Here is a 22953-nt window from a genome sequence, read left to right on the forward strand (position 1 = left end):
CCCAGGGTGTAGGAGACTTGTATTTACTGGTGTGCACTCTGGACACACACTATTTATAACTATTAATAGATTTTGCATCATCAGCTAGCTATCATCTTTTGGCACAGTGATCGTTTGGTATAATATATGTCCCTCTTTAATATATGTTACTGTTGGTACTGACTGTGTTATTATAGTGCTGTTATATATAATTATGCCATTTTGTTTCTTTTCCTCGAAGAACAATTATAATTATTTGAACTAAATACCGGCACTAAATCATTACATCTGATACCCTAACTTTCATCCTATCTCTCTCAAGTGAAAAGCTTAATTTATACTCGGTCGCCGAGCGATTGTGATGCACCGCTTTTGGAAAACGATGGGTAAATCGCCGAATTTCGCGATGCATCACTCGTCGCTTTGTATTATCATTTATAATTATCACGGAGATAGCGGTAGATGACAATTAAAATGTTCTAAATACATTAAGAACATCCATTGCTGTAAATATTTATTGCTTAATTAAGTTAATAATCGAGAAAAGTAACAAAATAATAGATCCAGTTGGTTGAATATGATTGGTTGATGCATTCACGTATCAAGCGACATCGCTTGGAAGTTGGAAGATTTCTTTAACTTTCCAAACCGACGTCGTTTTTGCCTCGGCGATTTGTATCGATTGATCAGCTTGACGCAAAAGTGATCGAGTATAAATTCAACTTAAAATATTTCCAATTAACAAAGACGTGGATTCCCGGCCCGGGGTCACGATGGACTCAATAATAATATATATAACTATTTATAGTTTCACGGTTTAATAAATCTGTGCAAAACATTTCTTCAATCCCGTCGCCTTTCAAAATGAATACCAAAAATAATTAAAAGTAAAGAAAAGAAAAGAAATGGTTTTCTTTGTTTTCATATTTTGACACTATAAAAATTATTGACGTAATTAGGTTTGTTTTATAAATAAATTATTAGTATAAGTTTATAACTGATGAAAAAGTAAAGAGCTAAAATGTTTTACAACATCACTGAGTTTAAATGGCAAAGGGTAAAGTCATCTTTCCACGCGTCCACTTGCTGAGACCACATACCGGGCCCCACATTGTGAACTTGAACATCGTGCGCTATTTAGGACAATGTTCCAGAATGATATCATGGGTCGATGTCCAATGCCCTTTAACATTTTCCCATCGCCACAATGTGACATATGGAATGTTTTATAATTGTATTGCTTGTTTGGGCAATCAAAGAATCAGAAGATGATGACGAAGACAGATGACGGGACAGATGACAACGCAACGTTACGTTCAAGTATAAAATACTTGGTCAGCTTTGCTTTCGAATTGTTGATACGTTTTAGAAAATAATAAGTTTCAAAAAAGCAGCGGTAAAACAAAAAATAATTGAATTTCATCATTTTTTACTATGGGCTCATCATCACCATCTTCAAGCGACATCATAGTGAAATATGAAGCACCGGCGTGGACGTGTGGGATGAAAAACGTGCCAACACATAAACTCAAGGTAGATATCATTATTTACTTAGATTTCGTACCTTTTTAGTTGAAATGTAAGTGCTGGATAGAATTCATTGATAGTGCGTGTATTTCGTAATATGTTTTTAAGTTGACAAAGCTATAGTAATTTCTTTCGGCTCTAATACTGATGTCAAACATCATATTGATTGCTTTAATAGATAGGTGTTTTCACGGATGTTTTGTAAGAATGGAATTTAGACTACTAGTAAACCATTTTATTAAATGTACGAGCGTATAATGATGCAAGACACGGAAGGGCAAGGTTAGCGAGTTTTTCTTTAGTGTGTGATGCACGACACGGAAGGGCAAGGTTAGCGAGTTCTTCTTTCACTAGTGGAAGTTTTGGATGAGAAAACGGACATTTTGATGAGAAACGGCCAAAATGGTGAGAATTTAAATTTTCTCATTCTTTTGGATGAGAAACTTCCTGGTGTGTGTGTCAATCATTATTGTCTTATTAAAACTGGTGAGAATTGCTAATCCCCGCTGAGTTATTAAGTTATTAAGCATATATAAAGAATTTAAAAAACGAATTTTAAGAAAATTTATTTTCGGGTGCTAAATTTTTTCTTAAGAAAAAGGCATTTTTGTGATTTTTCTTGTATTGACGACAATGTTAAAGATATTTTTGTTTTGATTCGTTTATCAAAATGGAAACTCGGGTGGCTTTCAAAATAGAGTATCATGTGTCCACGGCCATGATGATTAAGATAACAAAGTTTGAAATTGACGATAAAAATCCCTCTTATTGCCATTATATACCAAGAGAGATTTTCCAATTCAGAACAAAATATTTGAACCGTATTTTACGAAAAATTTGAATTTTAAGCTGTTGAAATCCCAAGTGGAAACAAATTTGGTTCATTCAGGTTGCATGAGATATGATATGCATAGAAATGATCAAAAATGTTGGTTTTCTAGCACTTTAGAGATGGTCGCATGTCATAAGTTGGGTACAATTTCCATTACATGGTCAAAAATGACAAAATTTTTATTTTTTGATATGTTGTATATATTGACACAACCTCTAATAATTAGCACCATTTTTAACCTTAACACATGCTTAATTTTTGATATAATGCTTAATTATTAATTAATTAATACACAGGTGTCTATGTAAATCTCAATTTTCAAATGAGTTTTTCTCAAATCGGACCTCAATTACAAAAATGACTCTAAAATTTGTATTTTATGCAAGAATGTCATCAGATTTAAAGGATATGTTCTCAATACATCAATGCTTCATATGAACTATTTCAAATAATTGCACGTATGTTAATTACATTGTGAAGGTCAATGACATTTTAGCGAGTAATTAGCGAGACGGTTATTCTATATTGAGGAAATGAATATCAAGAAGAGAAATGTACATAAGCATGTTGCTAAAAATATTGAAATTCAACTAGGATTTCATTAAAAATGAAAAAAGAAAAGAAACATAATACCCTTTAAGGTGGTACTACACCCCTTGATAAATTTGTGAATATTTTTGCATTTTTCTCAAAAAATAATAACACACTGGTAACAAAAGTTTTGTATATTAATGGCATGGAATCCAGTTACTACACTGGAATTTCAGTGACTCAAGACAAGCGGTATGTTATTTATGATAAGAAAAGAGGTACCACTAGAATGTACCTGATTTCTTAACATATATAATGAACCACTTGTCTTGAATCACTGAAATTTCAGTGAGGTAATTGGATTCCTGGCCCCTATAATATACAAAACGTTTTTTTTTACCAGTGTGTAGTTATTTTTTGAGAAAAATGCAAAATTAGTCACAAAATTTATCATAGGGGTAGTGCCACCTTAAGTAGTCAGTAATTGTTTTAGTTGTACAAATTCAACATTCAAAGCTGTCAATACATCATACCCTCACTTGATTTGAAAAAGTAACCAGTAGTTTTGACATGCTGACATGTGAATTTTCACATAGGCCCTATTGCACACTCCCGCATCCGCCTGCTCCACATCCGCCTGCTCCTCCACCCCAGGCATTTTTCATTTCAACTGATGTGATTTTTTTACTGAATAATGTATAATTATATGCTTCAGTAGACGGAAAGAGTATAAAATTAGGCTTAAAATGAGGTATCACACCACTGCTGTAGGATATGGGGTTATGGAAAGCCAATCAAATTTGTATCGCAATTTTCAGAAAAGTGTAATCCCTCCACCCGTTTTGCATGCCCAACTTATGACATGCGACCAGATATCATATTTTCAAATTACTGCAGATATCTAGTTTTGTCGATTGCGAAGGCCTATACATTTTAAACATTGAATATTGATAATTGATTGATTGATTATCGATTATCGATTTTCCTCCACCACCCTCAACTACACACATATCACCCCCCCCCCCCCTTAATCATCCTTAGCGACTGCGATTGAAAATGAGAGTCTGTGATCATCATTTGCGTGTTAGGTTTTAGAATCTAATTGAATATTGACAATTAATTGATCATTGATTGTCGGTTATCGACTGTCTATTACCCCCCCCTCCTCCATCACCACCAACAACTCAAACACTGCTTAACAACGACATCTACCGGCGTGGCGTGTTAAATAAAGATTGTGATCACGAACTCCTATAATAATAATGTTTATAATAACAATATAGGCCTAAACTATTGTTTCATTAGTGTTTTTATTTTTATTATTATTGTTATTATTATTATTATTAGTAGTAGTAGTAGTAGTATTATTAGTATTATTATTATTATTATTATTATTATTATTATTATTATTATTATTATTATTATTATTATTATTACTTACTTACCATTTTATCCAATCTAGTTTAGCAATGTCGGAACCCCTATTCATAAGTGGAAATTGTCAGATATTCCAGATGGATATGATGTTTATATTAAACGAGATGATCTGAGGGGCTGTGCAACATCTGGGAATAAGGTTGGTAATGTATTAATGAATAATGATTCATGATTATTAATTTGAATTTGTTTATAATAATCATATCATACAAACAGAATTTATACTTCTAATTCACTTACTACCCCCCCCCCAAAAAAACCCAGTTTTTTCACCTTACCCTAGAACTACGAGGGGGTACATCGGTCTTTAACAAATAACGTTTTTACGCCCAAACGACTTAAGTTGATCGCAGATCCATCCTTTTATTTGGGCTCATTGTAGTGATAACATTTTTACCCCAGCACCTAATACTCGGGGTTGGACCAACCATCAAAACTTACCATAGGGGGTAGGTTTATGAGGCCCGCCAATAATGTTTCTACAGTAAAATCCATGATTTTCATTTCGCTCTTGTAAACTTATTCAAAGACCTTTTACTTGTCGGCTAATGCTGGTTTCATACTACCATGCCGCTTGCCGCTGAGCGGTGTGGCGCACGCGCATTGCAGACAAACGGACACAATCAAGGCTTGTCATTGGTTGATACGTCCTGTCGCTTGCCGCAGCGGTAAGCGGCAGGAAAGTCTAACGGGTGCATTATAATAGGCGACAAATATTTGGTTTTTATTACTCCGCGCTTCAATAAAGTCCCAACTAACGCTTGCGTAAATTCATATAAGCGTGGGCCAGTCGGCATTACGCAACGCACAACTAGCGTAATTGCTGCACCTAATTGCGTGCACGCTATTCTATATCAATACATGGGGTTATGGGTAATAACCTGAGTAATAACTTGAGTAATTTCGATTTTTATATTATAGCAACATTATGTGATGAATGTTTGTATTTTCATACATATATTTTGGTAACAGAGGAGAACCATAGCTGCATTAAATTGAAAATTAATGGAAGTGCAACAACCCCCTCTTCGTAGTCCGTGTCACAAAACATGGCACATTTCCACATTTCTTTCTTTGTTTTGATATGCATGGTCAATAAATAGATTTTTTTAAAGGAATTCTATTCTATTCTATATATTCTTCAGCTTTTTAAATTTGTTTCGATTTAATGTGTTTCATATTCATATCATGTATATGCAACATTTTCTTTTATAAAATGTCTAAAATCATAATATGATATTAATGAGGGCCAGCTGGGAAAACAGTTGTCACTGAACAGAATTATTTTACACTAAAAAAATAGAACTAATACTGTTTAGCCTGCTAGTCTACTTAAGATGGTAAAGGATTAACTTTACTGACAATATCAGATACCATTGAGCGATCTCCGTTCATCGCGCTCCCAACTGTTCCACCATAGACTCTGAGGTTCCACACGGTAAACTCTAAGTATGCGCGTATTAACATTAACCATAATACGAATTATATAAGGTCCACAACTTAATAAGTTCCTCCATATATATATTTTTTACGAAAAATATTTGACTGAATGCAAACGTGTAATAAGGTATTTTGTTTTATTAGTTTTAGACATGGACCAAATTTCTTACACAATTAACCATTATGACTGAACGCAATGACGTGTGACATTATAAATTGGTCCATATTATGTGTAAAACACGACTTATTTTAAATAGTATTAGGGGGGAACTTATAAGTTGTGGACCCGACATTACTCCCGGGCATATTAAACCCCGTTGAATGTCGAATGTAATCAGGTCTTTGCCGCTGATTGCGTGTCATACAAGCGGAATGTCGACCAAGCGGGGAATGCATGCCTTGTTGTCAATAAATCCATTCCGGAAATTCTTCTTTGCACACATCTGGTTTTCTTTTTCTTGCTTTACCTCGCAATAAATTTTCATACAAAATATCAACCATGAATTTCGTACCTCTTATATCACTGTTCCCATATGTCTTACATTTTAAAGTTCTCGAAGCGCCATGATATCCTAAGTATTTTTTTAGGATTCTTTATTTTCCACCTAAGTCCCGGCAAAAACAGCCTTATTTTGCCTGACCAGATCTCATAATTTCTTTTTTAGGTTAGATGTTTAGAGTTTGTACTTGCCGATGCCATAAGACAAGGATGTACATCTGTAGTGTCTGCTGGGTCGAGTCATTCTAACAACTTGAGAACATTAGCGATAATGGCCGCATCGTTGGGAATACAGGCACACGTGTTGATCAAATGTAATCAGGTAGGGCTATGTATTCATTGTTTTGAAAATCTCTGGCTTCATTACGGTACAATTATATTTCGGGTCACCTCCCTTTAAAGCCATAATGTACGATCTTATAATATGAAATTGGTTGATTTATTTCAAACCTGATTTTTTGGCATATTTGTAATGTTTACACAAGTCCCAACTTGCACCACATTTGTTGTCTTTGTAGGTCAACAGAGCAAAGTTCGACATATTATCATAATTTAAAATTATGATAATATGTCCTCCCATAGAACTGTGTGTTAAATGACCAAAATAAAAGGGGGTTTCTTTCACTGTACCTTGTTATTTCAACCTTAAATGGACAGCAACCGTTATTACTAATATTATTTCAACATTTTGAATAAAGAATAACAAAATCAAAATTTGATGGAAATCGTACATTAAGGCCAGTGCGCTCTTTTATATTACTCCAAAATAAAAAATACAATTATGGAGAAAAATATGCATGTATATTTCTTTCTCTTTACAGCCTGTAAATATGTGATATAAGTGAATGGTAAGCCGTTTGTCAGCAAAAATCTGAGTTAGTTCAATATAAAAGGCATCATTGTTTTAGATATTTCGTTATATGATTATGCATCATTTATTTATATTTGAAAACAGTATTGAAAGGGAGTCTCCGGCAATCATAACATTATGTCTTAACAAGCACGAATCACATGGTTTTATTTTATAATAAAATAAATTCATATTGACCAAAAAAATGAATAAAAACAGTCGGCTCTCAACACGCGATATTCAAAATCCACGCGCCGAAATCGTGTAAGTGCAATGACATAATGGTTATTTGTGCTCAATTGTCGTCAGCCTTCATTGTATTACTGGGACGTCATTGTACTTGACAATTTCGGCGCCCGGGAATTTTGAATATCGCGTGTTGTGAGACGTATGTTTTTATTCGTTTTTATGGTCACTATGAGTTTGTTTAAAATGTGCTTAATATATACTTTTCTTACATATGAGGTATAATGTTGTGATTGCCGGAGATTCCCTTTAACATTAGAGTTTATTATTCACAGAATCCATGTTCCGTTCCAAGCGTAGCGAATTACCTTATGACACGCTTAACAAATGCCAAGTTGTACTTTGTTCCATGGCCGCTGGAATACGATGAAGAATGTCAACGAGTACAACTATTGGCTGAAAAGTTACGGTAGCTATCAAAGGTTTATGCATGCAACTTTTACATACGTTGATTCACCTCACGTTAGCAGTCCTGTATTCCTTGTTTATAAATAGCAATTATATTCTTGATAGAGAGAAATGGAGGTTGCCATTATGGCTGGGCGCCAGTATGTCTGGAGAGTTGACCTCTAGCACAGTGGGTAGCGTTCCTGTACTTTTCAATGGTAAGGCAGTTGACTTCAGCAACTTGTCGCTCAAAATTTGGTGTGTTTTACCATTTACCGAACAAAGGCCTTCGGTAAATTTGTAAACTTCGGTAAATTTCCTCTAAAATCAGTTTCTCATAACATATGTAAGTTACAGGATACACCAATCTTTAGATTTTTGGCACATGTAATTTTGTAAAAATTCATGAGTCCCGACATCTTGTTTTCCTACTCATTTGTATGTGAATGTTTATCTAGATACTCTTTGCTAATACAATGTTGTGTAATGGCTGCGCCCATGTACCCCATGGTGATTTATAAATAGCTATTTATAAATAATGAATACAGGGCTGGTTAGGCAGTGACGTTGATGCGCATTCGTCTGAAAAACATGTGCAAAGTTAAAGCAATAATGCGTAATTTGCATAATGGATAGATCTCTACTTAATTGTTAGTTTTCACTGATCACATTGTCGTTTTAATTTTGAGCCAAGCAAATAGGGTAAAACGAAGAAAATTGCTATTTCATTCCAGCGCCTACAATAGCTTAAAATGCGTGTATTAGCTCTCCGATCGTATTACATGTATACTATGCATTATTGCACGGAACATCACTCCAAGCGCAGCCGGGACGTATATTATAAAGACGTAAGACGAATAGCGATATGCACACAATTCAATGATAAAAGTAAACATTAGATGGCATTCATGAGACTCGATCACCATGATCACGAAACGTGTTAGCAAGCATTCGATCGGTGAACTAGTCTGGCTGCCAATGGGTATAACGTTATTTTGATGTCCATAGTTTTGTTTTTGATGGATATTTCTTCTTAAGACCACCAACCTCTTGTCATGGCAATCCTCTTGTCATGGCAATCCAGAAAAAGTATACTTTTACCTATCTGTGACATTCCCTTCTGGGGTTACAAGCAGAAAGATTTTTTACCTCCACAGGGGTCAAAACCTGAAACATACTCCGATTTTTATGAAAGAAAATGCTCAATGCTGACAGAGGTCCAGTAAACGTATTTTTGAAGTTGGTGGTCTTGAGAAACAATATCCATCAAAAAAACTATGGACACCAAAACAAGCTTCTGTGGCAAAATTGCGTTTGGCAGCCGGACTAAACTCTGAATAAAACCGGAGATCTCCGGATTTTAATATAAAAACTGTAATTTTGCTGTAATTAAAGCACATCGGGCTAAGTCCTTCACGTGGTATTTTAGTACACCACTGGGCATTACAATCATGCAAACAATAGAAATTTGAATGATTTAGGATGTCAGTGTAGAGCAAATCACACAATATGGCTTTAATAACTTAGCGAGTACACGAAAAAGCATTGACGTCACTACCGAAATTGGAATGAACCAAAGTATTGTTTGGTCGTTATTGGATGAAACATTTTATAACATTTCACAAGTAAACTTTAGGTAACCCGTATTTTAGTGAATAAGGGTGCCCACTCTTTCTGATTATGCAAGAAGCAAATCTTTTCACAATATTAAACATTCGTCTTTCAATAAAAATATAATACTATGTTGTATGGCCTCATTCAACAATATAAAAATTATTATAAGAATTCTCATCTTGTCAAAACCGTTTACGGACCCGACAGTTTCGGCCATCTTAGTCGGAGGCTATCATGTGAGTAATGGTGGCCATCTTGGTCGAAGGCCATCATGTGAGTGATGGTGGCCATCTTGGTCGAATGCCATCATGTGAGTGACGGTGGCCATCTTTCTTCTGGTTGATTGGTCACTAACAGAGGGCGCACCAGAGGTGGATCATTTAGGGTCTGTGCAATAATTATTAGCCCCCGGGGGTAAAATTCAAACGGCTCGCCAAAAATCGCTTGCCCCCCTCTCGGCCCGTGAAAAATTGATTGCCCCCCCTCGGCCCGCCAAAAAATCTTTGCCCCCCCTTTGAACATGCCAAATTTTTGGGATCCCAATTTGCAAACTTTAAATGGTCTATATGTATGTTGCGAGCGCATCGAGCAGGTAAATTTGCATATTTAAGCGTTTCCGTACTGTTTTCTTAAGCCGTTTTAGAGCGTTTTATTAAAAAGGCGCCCTGTGAATGTGTGCCAAAAATCGCTTGCCCCCCTCCTCTCGGCTTGCCAAAAATTGCTTGCCCCCCCCCCTTTCGGCTCGCCAAAAATTTCTTGCCCCCCCAATTTTACCCTCCCCAGGGCTCATAATTATTGCACAGCCCCTTATTCGACTGTGAAAAGATCTCATAATTATACTGCGCCCTCTGTCGTGAGCAATCAACCTAAATGTATCTTACCATTATTAGCATCCCTCCTAAAATCAAATTGTGTAGGCTAATTAATTATAAAGGCCACTAAGTGTTGCTGTGTGATTTCTTTGAAGACACGATACCGGTGAGAAAGCCTATCCGATAGTTTTTGACGACTCTCCGTGGATGTATGGCTATGTGGATGCATTCAATGAAATGATGAATCAGGTTAGTTATTATTGGAATTTATATCCTATTTAAAGTACTGCTGCTTCAAGGGAAAATTACTAATTTTGTATGCTTTATAAATGTGATACAAGATGGTTTCATTTTTCATGCAGCTTACGCCTCTCCCCGACATTAATAATTGAATGAGAATTGTTATATAATGCAAATGATGTGCTATAACTAAGAATATTAATTGTACAGGGCTTGGAATCCTTCACGGATATTGTGTCTGCATCTGGAGGAGGTGGTACATCAGCAGGACTTGCTATATCGAACTATCTCACGGGTAGTAAGCTCAAGTAAGTGCATATGTGATGCGATCAAGCAAATTCAGTCGGAACTCGGAAATATTACATTTTCAGTTTCTTATAAGATAGTAAAAAGCATTTACAAAACTGCATTTTGCAGAAAACCCCATTGAAATTGAACAACCAGTTCCAAAGCTATGAGCAATTACAGAGTTTGCAAAACAAAAGGAAACAAAAGGAAATATTTCCTTTTTTTTGGCTATATCTCAAAATCAATATTTCCGAGTTCCGACTGATTTTGCTTGATCACATCACATATGATGAGGTCACAGAGGAGATGAGTGATCCGGTATTTTCAGGCGCAGTGATTTAGATTTACAAATCTAACATAAACATGCATCAAAATAATTAACAACTTGAGTTCAATTACTAGAGCTATTTGGATATTAAACGCACGCATAATTAGTTGCCTGACGCCTGATGATCGCCGCTGTTGATATTATATAGCCTATAATTATATAATATCATATTGAAAATGAACTAAATTCCTTTATTTATATAGAATATAAAATGTTCGGCACCTGTTTCTATAACAATCTAAAATTGTAATGATAATATTTATTTTAATGTAGTATAATGAATCCATAACTATTAATACTCGGATGTTGATAATAAATCGATCATGGTTATTACCCGGATGTTATAATTACTTTATTTCCTTATGTATTTGCTTATTACACTCAGAACGCTCCAGTCACTAGTATAGACGAATCCAGCGAGCATCAGGATTTGGTCGGCCATTACTGGGTCCCCGCAGCACCAAACTGGTGTTGTGACTGCACAATTGGGTGGATTAAAGCTGCTTAAAATTTGATGTTAGATTCTTTTGTTTTATAAACTGTCACCATTCTTTTGTCTACGTGTAACACGGGTGATAGAAGGCAGTTTAAAATACCCTCCAAGGCCACATCATTTCACATTTTAGGTGAGATGGAACCGACGGGGACCCAGCTATGGCTGCCATTGAGGTGTAGGAATGCGTGAAATTGGATACGTCTATACAAGGCCCACTTTACCATTTAGCTCAATAAAACAGATATTCTAGGTGTGCATTGGAACAATCAAATTCGGTGTTGAAATGAGCACAATTTTGAGTTACACCTTTTCACTTTCAAATTTATTTTCACGGCCAAATGAAAAGTAATAGTGTTATTTTTTTTCAGTTATTGTCAGAAAAAATGGTTGATACCGTATCTTTTTCAAATTTTGGTGTTAAATTTAGGCGTGAAATTTATTGGTCTAATGTAAGATTTTCGATTTTGACGAGCTTCAAGTAATATTATTTCGCTAATGAAGGATTTTCCCAACTCTTTAATGCACATCATCGGGGCATGGGTCAGAATTTCCGTTTTGATTGTACCGTTTTTCACTTCCGACTGAAAACGTTTCAAAATCAACGTATGAACATACCCATGGATTGATGATTCTGCATTCAGGCACGATTTTTTCTGTTGTTTGTTTTCGAAATACAAATTATTTGAATTGGTAATTTTTGGCCGTCTAAAATGAAAAACAATAGAATAATAATAATAATAATATAATAACACTAATAATAATAATAATAATAATAATAATAATAATAATAATAATAATAATAATAATAATAATAATTCGATGTGACTTTAGAGGTGTAAAAATCTTTCTTTAACGAACTATATAGTTTGCAAAGCTCACGGCCGAAGGTCGGTCCTGTAAAAATAAAAATTCTTACAATTTCATGCCTAATTTTAACACCTTGATTTTTAAAAGACGGTATATCAAAGCATTATGGTTTTATCTGACATTACTGAAAAAATACAATAATGTTGCTTCTTTATATGAATATATTTCAAAGTAAAAAGTTTATCGAATTGTGTTGCTTTCAACATGTATCAGTCGACTTCCAGCACGACTATGCATAACAATAGAGGGTGATTAGTAGCGTTTTGAGTGAGGCTCGTGATTTATTTTCATTGTTATTCCTTTCTTCTTTTTTTTTTTAGAATCCATGGAATGGTATGTTACGAGACGGCTTCAAATCAACACAAGACGATCAATTCCATGCTGAGATACGTAGGATTACAACAAGAAGATGGCACTGGTCTACAATCGGAGGATATTTATAATGCTATTGATGGTCCTATTGGTGAAGGCTACGGAATTTCAACGCAACAAGAACTTGGTATTTAGGCATATACGTTCATATGTATATTGTCAAGTAACCCAAACCATTGCTTTTTAATAATCTCGAAAGATGTTGATAAAACATTTCACAAGTACATGCAATGTCATAGATTGCGGAACTCATTCTTTAATGTTAGTCTTTTTATACTTCAATGGTCATTTCTATCGTGGCTTGCAGAATCCATGGGTAGTAGAAGACCGTCCTGTAGAGTTCGTGACCAACTCATAGAACAATGATTTGAAAGTTGTTTTGGGATCTTTGATTGATTCTGAATCAATTTAGCTTGGGCTCACCTCCTGAAACTTCCGGGCATTCCGGGGAGGGGTCAATCAAGGTTACATGGGGGTCAATTTTTCAGAATGCCCCAATTATGTCAAGTAATATATCAAATTACTCGTGTGGTCATGAGGACTCCAAAATGTATAGTTTGTTATGTGTCAGACCTTTCAAGAGGGCGCTATGATGAAAAATGTTCATATGTCAACGACCTTTTTGAATTCTGACCATACCCAGCAAACACAAAAACGTTTTTAAAACGTTTTAAATAAGTTATATTTTGGCTTTTGGTTTATGTAAAAACGTTTTAATAACATTAAAATGTCGGGTTATGTAAAGGTCACGATAACGTTTTAAAACGTTTTGTATGAAAACACACTACAACAATATTTTTAAATGTTTTCAAAAAATGTTTTTGTAAACTATTTTTACAAACATTTTTGCCAAATATTGTGTCAATACTTAAATAACAATATGTTAAAATGTTTGAACCCAGTAAACACAGAAATGTTCTTAAAATGTTTTTTTCTAAACCTTTTAATAACATTTAAATGTCGGGTTATATAAAGGTCATGTAAACGTTTTTAAAACGTTATTGAAAATATTTTGGGCAAACGTTTTTCGCAAAATATTTTTTCAACCCCAAAATAACATCCTGTTTAGAATGTTTTGTATCAAGTTTTTAAGAATGTTTTTGGAATGTTATTAAAACGTTTTTATACCCTTTATATAACCCGACATTTAAACGTTTTCTGTAAAACATTTTTGTTTGCTGAGCAGTAGATAATCAAAAAATGTATTTTAAGGTTATGAAAACGTTTTATACTCTTAATATACCCTTTATATAACCCGACATTTAAACGTTTTCTGACAACCTTTTATAACCTTTTGCGAATGATGTCGAAAACGTTTTGTGTTTGCTGGGTAGTTAACAACGTCCGATTTCGGTGAATTTGGTGTCTAATTATATGTGTTCTTGCATAAGAAATACAACTACGCAACTTAAAAAACTGTACAAGGAACCGATGTCCTTCTAATTAGGGGTGGTGCAATAATTATGTGTACCCCGGGGGAATTATAGGGGGCAAAGATTTTTGGCAGGCCAAAAGGGGGGCAAGCATTTTTGGCAGGTCGAAAGGGGGGGTCAAGCGATTTTTGGCAGGTCGAAAGGGGGGGCAAGCAATTTTGGTACAGATATTTTGGGCACTGTTTCTATAATACGCCCTAAAAGGCGTAGGAAAACGTTACGAACACGTTCAAATATGCAAAATTTCCTGCTCGCTGCGCTCGCATTATATGTTAAGACAATTTAAGGTTTTAAATTCGGGTTCCCCAAAATCTTGCATGTGTAAGGGGGGGGGCAAAGATTTTTTGGCACATCAAAAGGGGGGCAAAGGTTTTTGGCACGTCAAAAGGGGGGCAAGGTTTTTAGCACGGCCAAAGGGGGGCAAGCAATTTTGGCAGACCATTTTGAGAATTCACCCCAGGGTACACATAATTATTGCACCACCCCTTACAATATGGATGCTTTTAGCAGCCATGTTGCAAAAGAGGGTCATCGGTTCCTTGTATATTTTTTTTATTTCTCATGCAAGAAAACATATAATTAGACACCAAAATCACCGAAATCGGACGCTGTTTACTATGGTCAGAATTCAATCATAGCGCCCTCTTGAAAGGTCTGACACATAACAAACTATACATTTTGGAGTCCTCATGACCACACGAGTAATTTGATATATTACTTGACATAATTGGAGCATTCTGAAAATTTGACCCCCATATGTTAGGGCGTAATATAGAAACGGTGCCCAAAATATCTGTGCCAAAAATTGCTTGCCCCCCCCTTTCGACCTGCCAAAAATCGCTTGACCCCCCCCTTCGACCTGCCAAAAATGCTTGCCCCCCCTTTTGGCCTGCCAAAAATCTTTGCCCCCCTATAATTCACCCCCGGGGGGTACACATAATTATTGCACCACCCCTAATTAAAAGGACATCGGTTCCTTGTACAGTTTTTTAAGTTGCGTAGTTGTATTTCTCATGCAAGAAAACATATAATTAGACACCAAATTCACCGAAATCGGACGTTATTAACTATGGTCAGAATTCAAAAGGTCGTTGACATATGAACATTTTTCATCATAGCGCCCTCTTGAAAGGTCTGACACATAACAAACTATACATTTTGGAGTCCTCATGACCACACGAGTAATTTGATATATTACTTGACATAATTGGAGCATTCTGAAAATTTGACCCCCATATGTTAGGGCGTAATATAGAAACGGTGCCCAAAATATCTGTGCCAAAATTGCTTGCCCCCCTTTCGACCTGCCAAAAATCGCTTGACCCCCCTTTCGACCTGCCAAAAATGCTTGCCCCCCTTTTGGCCTGCCAAAAATCTTTGCCCCCCTATAATTCACCCCCGGGGTACATATAATTATTGCACCACCCCTAATTAAAAGGACATCGGTTCCTTGTACAGTTTTTTAAGTTGCGTAGTTGTATTTCTCATGCAAGAAAACATATAATTAGACACCAAATTCACCGAAATCGGACGTTATTAACTATGGTCAGAATTCAAAAAGGTCGTTGACATATGAACATTTTTCATCATAGCGCCCTCTTGAAAGGTCTGACACATAACAAACTATACACTTTGGAGTCCTCATGACCACACGAGTAATTTGATATATTAATTGACATAATTGGGGCATTCTGAAAATTTGACCCCCATGTAACCTTGATTGACCCCTCCCCGGAATGCCCGGAAGTTTCAGGAGGTGAGCCCAAGCTAAATTGATTCAGAATCAATCAAAGATCCCAAAACAACTTTCAAATCATTGTTCTATGATTTGGTCACGAACTCTACAGGACGGTCTTCTACTAGGGTAGATTCACGCGTTGAATTTGAAAAACATGTTCAGTCGGAAGTTTAAAATGGTAAAATCAAAACGGAAAATTCGTAAGTGCTTATGAGTGTGCTTATAGTTAGCGTAGTACTGCGAAATCAATGGCTATTGTAATCTTTCCGGTTACACCCACTATAAACACGCTCATACAGCCTGTCTCAAAAATACCGTTGTGACATGATGCTTACATCAACGTCAAGGGTGTAGTCTTAGTTCTCAAATGCTGTTTGTTCTGTTAAATTTGCTTGTTTCAATCTCGAGATATGTTTAGTAACAACGAAAGGGTAAAGTCATAATTGTGCCACTTTTAATGGGGAAGAGTGCTGTACAATCGTAAATCAATGATAGCTGATGTTGACGCGTCTAATGCACTCCCCCATTCGGGGCTCGTGCATTAGACGCATCAACATCAGCGCGCGTGCATTATTTTGTCTAATTTCTCTCCCAACAAGTAATAAGCGTTCATTAACCTATAAGTGTGCAATATTTGTTTGTCTTTTAACATGTCTTGACTGACAAAGAAAACAACAATATTTACCACGATAAAATGCTCATGTATTTAATTTTACAGCAGAATGTGAAATATATTTATTTATCTTTTAATCTGTTTCTAAGTGGAATAGAAAGGAGAATCTTTTAAGGCCAAAAAAAAAAATGTTGTGTTGCCCTCACAAGCCAAAAACAGGAGGTCAGACGGTCGGGATTTTTTTTTTTTTTGCAGTCATACATACCGCGAAATCCATGGTAACGGTACATGTACCATAAACAACACGAATTCAAAACACAACGATTGACCTCCCGGTGACGCATCACGTACTTTTTAATTTTGAAAATATATTTATGAACATTTGGAAGCGGTAAATATCATATAAATCATTTTATTAATATTTTTATTCATCAATAAACATTTCAAGAATATTTTAGTGTATTTGGAGTGAAAATATTACATATTTATTTATTTTTTCTTGAATTTTGATTTGATAAATTAATGAATTATACGGACTGATAAAATAGTACGCTTTTTTAATATTCCGAAAGACTTTTTTAATTTTAGAAATATATTCATGAATATTTGAAAGCGTAAAACGGTAAAACACCATATAAATCTTTTCATCAATATTTGTAATTCATCAAAAAACATTTACAAAATATTTTAGTGTATTTTGAGTGAAAATATTACACATTTATTCATTTTCTTCTTGAATTTTGATTTGATAAATTAATGAATATACGAAACTAAATATTACGCTTAATATTCCGATAGGCTTTAACACAGACTGGCTTGCACGTGGCGTGCACAGTTCGTGATCGAGAATTCAAGCAAGTGACAAGAGACTAGCGATGTACAAAACAAGTCAGATTCATCGACGTTCATTTTATATTCGATCCACTGAGTCGGCAAGATTTTCAATGGTGGAAAAAACGGGGGAAAACACGTAAATATGAAAAATATGAGAAAAAGTGTATACAAAAATAAAAAATAAAAATAAAAATGCCAGTCGGGAATTTTCAAAATTTACAACCGGGCGCGTGAGGGCAACACAACGATATTTTTTGGCCTTATACCTGTATCATGATAAAACAGTAAAAACAGTAAAAACTGTTTTGTATTGTTGTGTAATTGATGCATTCTTTTGATTTCACAAAGGAACTCTTGATAAACTTGATGCTATCATTGATTTACATTCCCTAGTAAAAGTGGCACAATTGTGATTTTACCCTTTAGTTGTTAACTAAACATATATATCTCGAGATAAAAAACAAGCAAATTGAACAGAACAAACGGCATTTGAGAGCTAAGACTACGCCCTTGACGTTGATGTAAGCATCATGTCACAACGGTATTTTCTAATTACCAAAGAGGGCGCTTCTTACTTGCACAATTTTTTTTGAGACATGCTGTAGATAACTAGTCTCGGTCCCAGCCGATTTGTGCTCCGAGACAAATAGATAATATCCTCAGAGCAGTTTTAGACAATTCGCTTAGGATATTTGGGACAGAGGCTATCTTTTGAATCATTTCATGACCACTGAAGCATAGTCAAAGACTTGTCGCTCGCGACAAAAAGAATGTCAAACGTCGTAAAATACAAATTTGATATTTTCCAAGCGGCAGCGTCTGTCAATGATCTTATCCTTAATATGTAACTTAATGTTCTGAGAACACAACATTGTATTTATGATTACTAATAAATAAAATAATAACAGCGTAAGAAGATGGACAACAAACCTCTTTAATAACATTTTCTAAGCGGTGGTGCCTGTGCTTGTAAAACGCATACAGAAATATGTGTTGAAATAACAAATATTCATAAAACCAAACGAAGTTAATATTAACTTGAAACATCTTCATTAATTATCTGATTAATTGAGCATTATTATTATGGATTTATTTAAATATTGTATTGCAAAATGTGTATATGGTGTAGCTCAACAAACAGGAGTTCTTAACTCCTAACATGAGGTTAACTTAAAACAGCTTCATTTGTATAATTATCTGATTAATTGAGCATTATTACAAGATTTATTTAAATAATTTATTGCCGAATTTGTACATGGTGTAGCTCAACAAACAGAAGTTCTTAACTTAAAAAAACAGGAGATTAACTTAAAACAGCTTCATTAATTATCTGATTAATTGAGCATTATTATTATAGATTTATTTCAATAATTTATTGCAGAGTTTGTACACGGTGTAGCTCAACAAACAGGAGTTCTTTTGGGTCCAGTGTACACAGGAAAGGCAACTTACCATCTCATTAAGCACCTGAAAACCAACCCAAAAATATTTAAAGGGAAGAAAATATTATTTATTCACACAGGTAGGTTATCATGATCCCTATTCCCCTTTTCGGTAAATCCCATAAGCCTTTGCGAGTACACCTGAGAACTCGTCATTTGACGTCACGCCGACTTGCAATGCGCAGTAACGATGTTCCATAAACGATGTGCGCATCGGCGCAGATCGGCGTGACGTAAATGACGAGTTCTCAGGTGTACTCGCAAAGGCTTATGGGATTTACCGAAAAGGTCAATTGTTATCATCTGCATCATAATCATTATCATCACACCATCATTATCGTCGTCATCATCATTAATCGTCGTCAACATCATCATTATCTTCATTAATCATCATCATCAGCATCATAATGAATCATCATCATCATCCTCGATATCATCATCGTGGTTGTAAACACAATATATATTTCCTTATTCTAGGTGGAGTATTTGAACTGTTTGACGGCAGAATGGAGGAGGTGATGTATTCTGACGAAAATGTACAAGTATGGAGAGATCTTTCGGATGTACCAGCGGTAACATAAAATTCACCCCATATAAATTTAGATAAGTTGCAAATGGGGAACATTGAGTATGAAGTATATAATGCGGCCCATATGCGATCAATGTTATTGATCATTATTATTTATATCAGGCTTTTGAGCGATACAATAAAACTGTATATTGTACAATATTTGCAAAATACCCGGATGCAATACAATATTTTTTTAAATATTGTACGGGTATCTCGTACGCGTCGCGCGTTACCAAGCACAACAATACAGACACCGTAATGGCTCACAGGAGATTTCGTACTGTATAAACAAGTAAAATCACAAACTTAATTCGCGGCAATTCTGGCTGGTGATAACCTCAGGAATATAATCCACATCTACAACCTATAAATTATTATTCCGAAATTGTCTTTGGAGAGTAAAGAACAGAAAACAAGAAGGTCAAAAGGTAAGCTTACATTACAATACACATTGGTTAAACCCGGTGGGTAGGTAAGCTTAAATTTTCATTTTACCGCAAAAGCCTGATATAAATAATAATAATAATATTGAATGGCTTATTTTCGTGTGATACAAGAATATAGTGCACTCGATAGAAAAATATTTAAAAAAGTCAATTGTCATATTGCACTTGGGTGTTTAATTATGGAGTTATAGAGTAACTAAGATCAAATGTCAAATATCTCATGCACAGAGGCCAAATTTTTAAAATGCACGGATTCAATCGAAATTTGTCTTTAATTACTCCTCTCGGCAAACCAAATAGGAAAATAATTTATTGGAGAAATGTATAACCTCAGAATCGGATGCAATTATGGGTCAAATACTATGCGTGTACATATTGGACTTTGGATGCATGAACTCTGAATAGGGACATGACAATACAAAAATGCACTTAAGTTTTGAATTAAGTATATGTTTGAGATTTTTTATGTTAAGGAGAGTGATTTAAGACCAGTTTCGATGAAATCGGCCCATTAATTTTGACCTCTGTGTATGAATTTTTTGATATTTGACCTATTCGACCTTTAACTGCTGAATTAAGCACCGTAAGAATATGACAATTGATTTATTTTTTATTCCGTGTAATAAGAGGAACAATTTGAGATACAACATGATGTGACTATTTTTAAGTTTTTCCCCCACTGAGTTAGTGGGGGAAATGAGTTTTTGGATCTCTCAGGAACATTTTATTCTAAAATTCATTCAAGAGTAGTAAATAATTTGTGACAGGTGGGGGCAAAAGATCTGAAAGATCTTCCCCCTTACTCACAAGAAAAATAGAAAAAATTGAACCAATAACATTTTTATCATTTCAGGTTGTCGTTCAAAATGTAAGAAATTGTGTAGTACAAAATGTTACGAACGGAGTTGAAAAATAATTTCAATAACTCAAATGAGTTTTTGGATCTCTCAGGAACATTTTATTCTAAAATTCATTTCAGTAACCGACAGAATCTACATATACCTAGTTTTGTGGTTTTGTGTCAACTTTGTTTTCTCTACCTCACTATTAACATAATCATGAAACCCGATTATATTCGGCTTAATAGAAAATAAATTGGTTGTCGCACAAAATGTTACGAACGGAGTTGAAAAATAATTTCAATAACTCAAATGAGTTTTTGGATCTCTCAGGAACATTTTATTCTAAAATTCATTCAAGAGTAGTAAATAATTTGAGTATTTATGACTGCTTTATAATCACTTCTAAATTGTTTTTCACACAAATGATTTTGTGAATTTTGATCAAAATGATGTTGTAGTTGTAGACAACATGGCTAAACATCTCAAAAAAGGTAACTACCCACCCCCCTCCTAAATTGGTCATTATTCAAAAACGGGCGATTGTATTACAAATCTGTAAAAGACGTTGGAAACAGAATTTATTTCTGCGCATTTTGACACCTCATTTGATACGATCAGGGATATGATACGATAGCCCAGAAAACAAAAAAAGAAAAAACAAACAAAAAACATCGGTCAATATAATGTAGTGAGGTACAGATTTGAAAGTTGCACTTACATACAATACAAAAACACTCAGATAACATTACACAGATTTCCATCCATTATACTGAAATATACAAATCAATATAATTTACTGTAACTTTCAAATCTTGGGTTACATGTACGTTTAAATGGTTTATATGTACGTCAATATTTAGACAATTACTACAAATGAGGTGTCACAATGTGCAGAAATAAATTCTGCTTCCAACGCATTTTACAGATTTGTAATACAATCGCCCGTTTTTTGATAATGGCATTATTTAAAGGGGGGTTGGTTACTTTTTTGCGATGTTTATTACCACGAGTACGGAATAAAACGTATTTAATTTTAAACCATATACTGTTCAAGGGCTAGACTGGTGTTATAATTCTTTTTGATTTAAAGCTTCAAACTTAACCTTTGTTTAGTCCTTTAAGGATTAACATAAGGGAAAATATCGATTTTCATTATCTTAATCAATATATTATTAAAAGGTAACACTTTGATGTTTTGTAAAAGTTCATTCTACAAACCATGCTTGATTTATTGTTGTTGTTGTTAAAAACGTTTTTAAAAAAAGTCTTGTTGTTTCGGCCCTCTTTATTACATTAGTTGTAACTACCATAACTACTGGACCTACAAAAGTATATCTGCGATATTTGAATTCTACTACATACTCGCTGTGAAATTATTGATGTAATTTTTGCCAATGTTCACTACCATTCGCAAGATACTGTGAACTACCAAATCGCAACAGCTTAAAATAGTTGCTAATCTTAATACTTTAAGGTTAGCAATAAATTTGATAATAACAGAACAATTGCAAAATGTCCGAAATTGACTAAAATTCACTACATTAGGGGATGTCATTTTCTTCGGAGGGGGTCATGAATATGTCGGTGACCGGAGTCAGTTTTTTTACGACCCCCCTATCGCGGGCTAAAAAAATTCGACCCCCTATCACGAGTCAAAAAAATTTTATGACCCCCTTCCGCTTACACAGACTCAAGACAAATTATTATTTACCGGAACTAAGGCGCTGAGCACGCAAAAAGTTTTGTGTGAAGAAAGTCGGCGGAGCGCGCAAAGATTTATCATTATATTTTATATATAAGATTGCGTGCACATTTTGCCCCATTTTACCCCAATTTAATATTTCGTCCGTGTGTTATATGCATCTTCAATTTTTGAAAAATTATTTCATACTTAATAGCTCTTAATGTCAAGTCTGTATTTTACCTAAAGTATTCCAAATTCTAAAAATATTTTTAAAATCTGATAAAAAAATACACCTGACAAATCCCAGAAATTACGGAGAGAATTGACTGCACGAGAACCAAAACACATTCAGTACTTTTTCCAGCCCTAATAATAATAGTGATAATACGAGGGTTGGTCAATAATATCCCGCAACCATTATTTATCTCCGCTCATGCATGACTTAGATGACTGTTACTTATGATCAATAAAGTTTGTACCTTTGTCTTTCAAAACACACAACAATTAGTATCAGAGTACCTTTAATTACGTAATCTCATTTGCATAAAGTCATTACTATATGTACACTGACAATTGTCAACATTGGCGGGAAATTTGAATTGTAG

At 34.8% G+C, this 22953-nt stretch overlaps 1 protein-coding gene across 1 annotated transcript; it reads left to right on the forward strand.

Annotated features, from left to right (window-relative positions):
- Window positions 1-1077: 1077 nt before the first annotated feature.
- Window positions 1078-19386, forward strand: LOC140165585 (uncharacterized). The gene is made up of 9 exons (XM_072188869.1): window positions 1078-1512; window positions 4332-4445; window positions 6412-6567; window positions 7617-7750; window positions 10310-10403; window positions 10605-10702; window positions 12694-12872; window positions 18745-18885; window positions 19283-19386. Exons 1-9 carry the CDS (start codon window positions 1414-1416, stop codon window positions 19384-19386), a joined length of 1119 nt encoding a protein of 372 aa, XP_072044970.1. The 5' UTR covers window positions 1078-1413.
- Window positions 19387-22953: the final 3567 nt, after the last annotated feature.

Source organism: Amphiura filiformis, chromosome 12, assembly GCF_039555335.1.
Source record: "Amphiura filiformis chromosome 12, Afil_fr2py, whole genome shotgun sequence".
In the NCBI taxonomy this organism is placed as follows: domain Eukaryota; kingdom Metazoa; phylum Echinodermata; class Ophiuroidea; order Amphilepidida; family Amphiuridae; genus Amphiura; species Amphiura filiformis.

Excerpts from the sequence above, each read along its gene's own strand:
- LOC140165585 (XM_072188869.1), top strand. The coding sequence starts at position 1,414 with ATGGGCTCATCATCACCATCTTCAAGCGACATCATAGTGAAATATGAA. Across the intron at positions 1,513-4,331 it reads TGCCAACACATAAACTCAAG|TTTAGCAATGTCGGAACCCC; the intron begins GTAGATATCATT and ends TATCCAATCTAG. Across the intron at positions 7,751-10,309 it reads CTATTGGCTGAAAAGTTACG|ACACGATACCGGTGAGAAAG; the intron begins GTAGCTATCAAA and ends ATTTCTTTGAAG.